Raw genomic sequence first — 9,283 nt, forward strand, 5'->3', positions numbered from 1 at the left:
AATAAAATAAAGTTATTTTAAAAAATGATTAAAAATTTAGAAAATGAAAACGTAATTTAAAAAACAGAAAGAAGAGAGCAGCCAAACCAAAACAGAAATCCACCAGTGATAAGAAGCGCTAAAAACTATACTAAAAAAATAAATACGTAAAAGGACATACAGAACCCTAGCACAAATGGTAAAAGCAAAGCTATACAGACAAAATCACACACAGAAGCATACACATACACACTCAGAAAAAGAGAAAAAGGGAAAAAATATATATCGTTGCTCCCAAAGTCCACCCCCTCATTTTGTGATGATTCGTTGTCTGTTCGGGTATCCCACAGATGCAGGGTACATCATGTTGATTGTGGAGATTTAATCCGCTGCTTCTGAGGCTGCTGGGAGAGATTTCCCTTTCTCTTCTTTGTTCGCACAGTTCCCGGGGTTCGGCTTTGGATTTTGGACCCGCCTCTGCATGTAGGTCGCCTGAGGGCATTTGTTCTTCGCTCAGACAGGACGGGGTTAAAGGAGCAGGTGATTCGGAGGCTCTGGCTCACTCAGGCCTTGGGGAGGGAGGGGTATGGAGTGTGGGGCAAGCCTGCGGCGGCAGAGGCCAGCGTGATGTTGCACCAGCCTGAGGCGTGCCGTGTGTTCTCCCAGGGAAGTTGTCCCTGCAGCATGGGACGCTGGCAGTGGCGGGCTGCACAGGCTCCCGTTAGGAGAGGCGTGTATAGTGCCCTGTGCTCGCACACAGGCTTCTTGGTGGCGGCAGCAGCAGCCTTAGCGTCTCATGCCCGTCTCTGGTTTCCACGCTGATAGCCACGGCTCACACCCGTTTCTGGAGCTCATTTAGGCGGCACTGTTAATCCCCCCTCTTGCGCACCAGGAAACAAAGAGGCAAGAAAAAGCCTCTTGCCTCTTTGGCAGCTCCAGACTTTTTCCCGGACTCCCTCCCGGCTAGCCGTGGTGCACTAACCCCCTGCAGGCTGTGTTCACGCCGTCAACCCCATTCCTCTCCCTGGGATCTGACTGAAGCCTGAGCCTCAGCTTCCAGCCCCTGCCTGCCCCGGCGGGCGAGCAGACAAGCCTCTCGGGCTGGTGAGTGCTGGTCGGCACCGATCCTCTGTGCAGGAATCTCTCCGCTTTGCCCTCCGCACCCCTGTTGCTGTGCTCTCCTCTGTGGCTCCGAAGCTTCCCCCCTCTGCCATGCGCAGTCTCCGCCCGTGAAGGGGCTTCTAGTGTGTGGCAACCTTTCCTCCTTCACAGCTCCCTCCCACTGGTGCAGGTCCCGTCCCTATTCTTTTGTCTCTGTTTTTTCTTTTTTCTTTTGCCCTACCCAGGTACGTGGAGAGTTTCTTGCCTTTTGGGAAGTCTGAGGTCTTCTGCTAGCGTTCAGTAGGTGTTCTGTAGGGGTTGTTCCACATATAGATATATTCCTCATGTATTTGTGGGGACGAGGGTGATCTCCACGTCTTACTCCTCTGCCATCTTGAATGACCCCCCCCCGCTGGTTATTATCCATTTTATACTTATTAGTGTATATATGTCAATCCCAATCTCTCAATTCATCACACCAGCACCCCCTCACCTCTTTCCCCCCTTGGTGTCCATATGTTTGTTTTCCACATCTGTGTATCAATTTCTGCCCTGCAAACAGGTTCATCTGTACCATTTTTCTAAGTTCCACATAAATGCATTAATATATGATATTTGTTTTTCTCTTCTGACTTACTTCACTCTGTATGACAGTCTCTGGGTCCATCCACATCTCTACAAATGACCCAATTTCCTTCCTTTTAATGGCTGAGTAATATACCATTGTATATATGTACCGCATCTTCTTTATCCATTCGTCTGTTGATGGACATTAAGGTTTCTTCCATGACCTGGCTATTGTAAATAGTGCTGCAGTGAACAATGGGGTGCATGTGTCTTTTTGAATTATGGTTTTTTCTGGGTATATGCCCAGTAGCAGGATTGCTGGGTCGTATGGTAGTTCTATTTGTCGTTTTTTAAGGAACCTCCATACTGTTCTCCATAGTGGCTGTATCAGTTTACATTCCCATCAACAGTGCAAGAGGGTTCCTTTTTATGCACACCCTCTCCAGCATTTGTTGTTTGTAGATTTTCTGATGATGCCCATCCTAACTGGTGTGAGGTGATACCTCACTGTAGTTTTGATTTGCATTTCTCTAATAATTAGTGATGTTGAGCAGCTTTTCATGTGCTTTTTGGCCATCTGTATGTCTTCTTCGGAGAAATGTCTGTTTAGGTGTTCAGCCAACTTTTGGATTGGGTTTTTAATATTGAACTGCATGAGCTGTTTATATATTTTGGAGATTAATCCTTTGTCCGTTGATTTGTTTGCAAATGTTTTCTCCCATTCTGAGGATTGTCTTTTCGTCCATGTTTGTAGTTTCCTTTGCTGTGCAAAAGCTTTTGTTTCATTAGATCCCACTTGTTTGTTTACTTATTTTTTATTTCCATCACTCTAGGAGGTGGATTAAAAAAGATCTTGCTGTGATTTATGTCAAAGTGTGTTCTTCTGTAAGAGTTTTACAGTGTCCGGTCTTACAGTTAGGTCTCTGATCCATTTTGAGTTATTTTTTTAAAAAATTTCTGATGCAAGATGAACTACTTGTAGTGTTGCATTTTGTGTCTGATTTTGACGTGGAATGCAATGCCACAATGACAGGCATGAAGAATTCTTTTTTTTTTCAAAATTAATGTTCCTTTTTTTAAATGAAACCTGTTAAGTTGTAATTAACTTTTGCCATTTTGTTTTCTGACCCAAGGGCCTTTTGGAGAGCGAGATGATCAACAGGTGTTTATCCAGAAAGTTGTTCCCATCACTAACAAACTGTTTGTAAGACTCTCATCTACTGGGAAGAGGTAACACTTTACTGTAAAGATATTATATTCAGAAGTCACATTTGTCTTGCAAAACACGTTAAGTCATTTGACACTGATAAATAGTGGTATCATAAACAGATCTTTGAGAGAGACGTCTATTCTTTATCTTGTGGTCATTTTAACTTAAAGTTAATACAGTATACTTAGTGCTTATTCTCTACAATCTACTTATGATTTTCACTGCTGTGGACTTTTAGGAAGGACTAGTGATATGATAGGAGAACAGATACACAGTGAATTGGATGGTAGACAAGTGAAATTCTAATTCCGGCACTTCCTCTTACTAGCTATGTAAATTCAACTTAACTTACTTTGTTTCTGTGAGCCTCAGTTTCTTCTACAGTTTAACTACCTTGCCAAGATTGCACTGAGTGAAAAACATGCAAAAATACCTTGCATAGTCCCTGACTATAATTGATGCTCAATAGGAGTTAGTTTCCTCTTTTTCATTGGACTAAAATCTTACTTCACTTAAAATTAGTATTTACAGCCTCAAACATATTGTGCTGTAACATTTCTCCTCTTTAAGAACAAAATTTTTTGCATGTCAAGGAAGTGAAAAAAGTAAAATTCCTATTAGTACTTACTAAGTAGGTTACACATTTTTATATCAATGTTACTAATGCTAGTGACATTTTAAATAATTTCTCTATTATCTTCAGCATGTGATCGCTGATTTCTTAATATTTTAATGATAAAGTCTTTGAAATGATAAATTTTCTTTCCATCAAAGTTCATTGCATGTAGTCATCAGTGATTGTTAAATGAATTGATTCCAGAAAATGATTTTTGTGTTCTAAACTTTTTTTTTTTTTTTTTTTTAAGAAAATGTTATTAGGAAGCTACAGTGTAGTTACAGGCCAAATTTGTATCTGGAGAAATGCGTCCCTGCGCTTTAGTGTTGGTGTCCATGTTGGGTGAAGAAGCTGCCCAATGGTTTGAAGCTGCTGTTATAACAGCGTTCTCTAACAATGTAGTCTTTCACATTCTTCTTCAGTGCTCATGTCCTCTCCAGTGTTGTTCTGTCCCTAAGTATTGTTCTGTCACTTCCAACAATAGCAGAGTGTTGCAATCAACTACAATTTCTGCATGATAAAACAAGTTTTATATAGTTTTTAAGTTTATGATTCCAGAGGAAAAGCTATAGTTGTAAAGATATTATAAGCCCAGGAGCCAGGTTGGAAATGTTTTTTTCTCTCATTTAAAATCCAGGCCCTTATATTCTTTTTCATACTCTTTTACACTATGGTTTGTCACAGGATCCTGACTATAGTTCCCTGTGCTATACAGTGGGACCTTGTTTATCCACCCTATATATAATAGTTTGCATCTGCTAAGCCCAAACTCCCAATCCATCCCTCCTCTCCCTTGGCAACCACAAGTCTGTTCTCTGTGCCTGTTTCTAGTTCATAAATAAGTTCATTTGTGTCATATTTTAGATTCCACATAAAAGTGATACATGAGATTTGTCTTTGACTTCACTTAGTATGATAATCTCTGTGTCCATCCATGTTGGTACAAATGGCATTATTTCATTCTTTTTTTTATGGCTGAGTAGTATTCCATTGTATACAGGTATTCCATTGTATACAGGTATCTTCTTTATCCATTCAACTGTCGATGGACATTTAGGTTGTTTCCATGTCTTGGCTATTGTGAATAGTGATGCTGTGAAATAGAGGTGCTTGTATCTTTTCGAATTAGAGTTTTGTCTGGGTATATGCCCAGGAGTAGGACTGCTGGATCATATGGCAACTCTGTTTTTAGTTTAAGGAACCTCCATACTGTTCTCCATAGTGGCTGTACCAATTTACATTCCTGCCATCAGTGTAGGAGGGTTCCCTTTTTGGTCTTCTGCCCATTTTTTGATTGAGTGGTTTTTTTGTATTGAGTTGTATGAGCTGTTTGTATATTTTGGAAATTAAGCCCTTGTTGGTCGCATCATTTGCAAATGTTTTCTCCCAGTCTGTAGGTTGTGTTTTCATTTTGTTTATGGTTTCCTTTACTGTACTAAAGCTTATAAGTTTGATTAGATCCCATTTATTTTTGCTTTTATTTCTATTTGCCTTGGGAGACTGACTTCAGAAAACATTGGTACGAATTATGCTAGAGAATGCTTATTAGCCTGTGTTCTCTTCTAGGAATGTGATGGTATCATGTCTTATTTTTAAGGTCTTTAAGCCATTTTGAGTTTATTTTTGTGTATGATGTGAGGGCATGTTTTACTGTCATTGATTTGCATGAGGCTGTTGCAACTGTTTTCTTAATTATTATTTACAGGGGGACATCTTTATCCAGGACTTCCCCCTGCAGGTGGATACCACAATCCCCTGATACTTAAGTCCCTTATATAAACTGGTGTAGTACAGTCAGCCCTCTGTGTCTGTGGGTTCCACATTATGGAGGGCTGACTGTAGTTTTAAACAGAAACAGGAATCTAGATTTTTAAAAATATTTTGTCAATTCACAGATATTATTGAAAAATAACATTAACAAAAATAGAAAAGTGATCATCTTGATAAACACAGAAAAAACATTTGACAGTTCAGCAACCATTTATGATTTTTAAAGAAGAATCCTAGCACTTAATAAAGGGCAAATTTATTACTCTGATAAATAATATCTGCAAAAGTAATTGTAGCAAACCTCATACTCAATGGTGAAATACTAGCTTTTGCCTTGAGATTGGGAATGAGACTGGGATGGGCTCTGTCACTTGCTATATGTGGGCATTGCAGGAATGAACTCCCCCCTTACCCTCCACCATCCTTTTCCCTGCCTGCTAGGAAGCTCAGCTAAGCTTCATATTCTGTTCCTATGTTTTTCACATTAATATGAGTTGTTTTTCCTCTTCCTCCTTTATTTTCGGACCTTGCATTTGCCTGGCACTAATTGTTAATAATCTTTTTTTTTTTAAATAAGCCTCCTCAACTTTGTTTTGAAGTAGGCTGGGATAAATGTTTCAATCAAGTACAATTCTGTTAACCCTTCTATGGCTTTGGGACGTCATTTACTGACATTATTGCTTGGTCTCCTCATTTGTCAAATGTGGATAATTGCTCTTTGTCAGGTTCTTTTATCTTTTATGAAAAAAATCAATGAAGATAGCTATAAAAATGCTTTGAAAAAGTTGAGTATTAATATATTGGAGAATACAAGGCTTGAATTTTATTCCCGTTGACTCTCTTTGACTCCTTTAAATCTGTTTTATATGTGTGGAAGAGTCAACTGTAACTTTGCAAAGAGACAATTTAAAAATATGAATTATAGAATGTAATTTGTTCCTCATGGTTTACAACTGTACAATATCTTTTGCAGAATCTGTGAGATCCAAGCTGTTGACTGTACTACAATATCCTCATTTACAGTGAGAGAATGTGAGGGCTCCAGTAGGATGGGCTCAAGGCCAAGGCGCTACTTGTTCACGGGCCACACAAACGGCAGCATTCAGATGTGGGATCTGACCACTGCCATGGATATGGTTAACAAAAGTGAGGATAAGGGTAGGTTCCATATGGAAAGGTGTTTGGCACAGGGTAGGCTTTTGACCTAAGTGATTATAGTGATGTATGTTTTCCTAAGATGTAGGTGGTCCAACTGAAGAGGAGCTACTCAAATTACTGGATCAGTGTGATCTGAGCACATCTCGCTGCGCTACTCCTAATATCAGTCCAGCAACTTCTGTGGTTCAGCATAGCCGTCTTCGTGAATCAAATTCTAGGTAGGTTAAAGAGCTGAATTGATTGCTTTGGGAAAATTGGCTGAGCTATTGTAACCACATAGTTCTTTAAAGCCAGATTTCTCAAAGTACATTTTAAATTCATACTTTATGTTGCTTTTTAATTTTTTTTTACTAAATTTCTCATATGCATGTTTCTTTTCATAAAAAAACCATTTTGGGCCCTTTTACTTATTTTGTGAATTGCTGCCAATTTGAATTATTATGTGATCAAGAATTCATTCAAAGGAAATTAGAAAAATCACATGTCCCCTTAGATGGTATGTGGAACTGGTGTTCCTGTTGCCTAGGGACATATTAATAAAAATGATTATCTTGTCTAATCTTACTTTGTCATTGTATTAAAAGTACATAATGCCTTAGTATATTGTTTTAGTTAACCATATTTTTAAAAAATTCCAAAAATCTGAATTAAGGGCCAAATACTGAAACTGTTGGTTCCACATTGGTTTTAAAGGTGTTTTCCCCGGCTTTTTTTCAGCTATTCAAAAATCTAGCTTCATTGCGAATATATATGTATGGTGTATTATTTGCATTGTTAATTTTGTACACACACACAGTATATAGCATGCTTAAAATACATTTTTATATATGTAAATAAGGATATAGTATTCATTATAAAATTTGTATGTTTTAACTGGTAGTTTAATTAATGAGATGTGCCCCTGAAAAATCCCAGAAAGAAATGTGAGCTGTAATTATTAACTATATTTCAGTCTTCAGCTCCAGCACCATGAAACCATCCATGAAGCAGCTACTTACGGTTCCATGAGGCCTTACAGAGAAAGTCCCTTGTTAGCAAGAGCAAGGAGGACTGAGAGCTTTCACAGTTACAGGGACTTCCAGACTGTGAACTTGAACAGAACTGTAGAAAGAGCTGTCCCTGAAGATGGTAACTTGGGTCCAGTACAAGCTGAAGTGAAGCGGGCAACAGGGGAATGTAATGTGTATGAGAGAAAGTCTCCTGGAACCGAAGTGAAAAGTTTGAGAGAATCAGATAGTGGAGTGGAGGTGCATAAAATAGCTGAAGGTTTTCTAGAATCCAAGAAAAGGTCATCAGAAGATGAAAATGAAAATAAAGTGGAGTTACGGAAGAAAGGAGGATTTGAAGGAGGAGGATTCCTTGGAAGAAAGAAAGTCCCCCACCTGGCATCATCACCAAGTACCTCTGATGGAGGAACTGACTCACCTGGTACTGCATCCCCATCTCCTACAAAGACTACTCCATCTCCTCGGCACAAAAAAAGTGATTCTTCAGGTCAAGAGTACAGCTTGTGAAAACTCAGCAAAATGAGTGGATGAGAGTTAAACTTTACTGGAGTTCAACACATTAGCTTTTACACCAAAACTTTACAAATTAAGATTGGACTTCATTCAGTATCTTTTTGACAGAATTACCTGGGGTAAGGAGATAAAATAACCATATCATCTCTTCAGATCTTTTGGAAATTTTTTTTAGTTTTACAGGCACATTTACTAGGTCATTTGTAAAGCAGGAGTCTACTTCCGTGTTTACTCTGCGGATGTTGGAAGCATAGTACCATGTCTTAATAAGATGGTGCCCATATAGATGAGCATCCCCTTAGAGTGTGGGAACCAACAGACTGCATTCCTAATGTTGATCATGCCTGAGATTTGTCTTGCAATGTTATATTAAGCGAATTACATAATTCTCTTTGGAGCTTAGTCTCCCAACCCTTATTGTGATTGCAAAGTGGTTTACCAGGTATTTAATGAGGTGCTATGTTTGTGAAAAAATACGTAATTCAGAAACACTATTGAATACCAGATTTCTCTGTGTAGTAGGAAGTCCTTTAGGATAATTTTACTTTAATTGTGGTCATTTTCTGATTCTCATTGTTGGAGTTCTTAAATCTTAGCAAGCATCACCAATATTAAATAGGTCAAAAGTTTAAACTTTCTTTAAAGTTGGAGCAATTGTCTGTGTTTGAACAGATGAAGTAAAAATAATAAAGACAGCTTTGAGTGACCACAAAGGAAAACTGTACCAGTTGCTAGTCTGCCTTGTTTTAGGAGCCACCATATTTTTTTCCTGTGTTAATAATCAAGATAATTAAATTAGAATGTGGCCATTTTGTTAAGCTTGAGACTGCAGTTCTGAATTTTTTGGTTAAAGGTTTCGGCTGCTGTAGAAATATTTTAAATATATTTTGAATTATAAGAACAAAAAAATTTTTGTATTTTTTTCCATTTAATTGGAATGATTTCCAAGTTTCTGCAAATAACGTAATTGTAAATTTAAAGCATTAAGCATTTATTGGTGAATAATGTATATATTCCCATTCTCAGAAATATAAGTGGATCAAGTCAAAATAAATAAAGTTTCCTATATTGCCAGTGGTTTCACAGCCATTCTCTTGTATTTGTCAATTAAGTCAAATAAAAGTGATTAAGACTGTGTTTTCAAGTTATTCAAGGAAAAGTTATCCTGTTTAAAGTGCACCTACCATGATGAGTTTGTTCATGTCTTTGCTTTTTCCCATAATAAAAGGGAAGGGAAGAGGGAGCAATTTATATGTATGAAAACAAACTAACTTGTATTACCAATGAGGGGAAATATTGTTAGGCAAAGCATAATTTCATTATTACTAAGGATTGTAATTATCTCTTACAGACTTCTTTCTC

General features: G+C 38.2%; 1 protein-coding gene across 2 annotated transcripts in view; it reads left to right on the forward strand.

Annotated features, from left to right (window-relative positions):
* KCTD3 (potassium channel tetramerization domain containing 3) overlaps positions 1 to 8,989 on the forward strand; it is a 70,131-nt gene extending 61,142 nt beyond the window's left edge. The window contains exons 15-18 of one of the 2 annotated variants that reach the window (XM_060142038.1): positions 2,781 to 2,877; positions 6,217 to 6,389; positions 6,481 to 6,619; positions 7,354 to 8,989. In XM_060142038.1, the coding sequence (XP_059998021.1) occupies positions 2,781 to 2,877; positions 6,217 to 6,389; positions 6,481 to 6,619; positions 7,354 to 7,915 (971 nt within the window). In that variant the 3' untranslated portion in view covers positions 7,916 to 8,989. Of the gene's footprint in view, positions 1 to 2,780; positions 2,878 to 6,216; positions 6,402 to 6,480; positions 6,620 to 7,353 lie in introns of both variants that reach the window. The other variant, XM_060142037.1, reaches the window with a different exon arrangement.
* The last annotated feature ends 294 nt before the right edge of the window (positions 8,990 to 9,283 follow it).

The sequence above is a fragment of the Lagenorhynchus albirostris genome, chromosome 2, assembly GCF_949774975.1.
Source record: "Lagenorhynchus albirostris chromosome 2, mLagAlb1.1, whole genome shotgun sequence".
In the NCBI taxonomy this organism is placed as follows: domain Eukaryota; kingdom Metazoa; phylum Chordata; class Mammalia; order Artiodactyla; family Delphinidae; genus Lagenorhynchus; species Lagenorhynchus albirostris.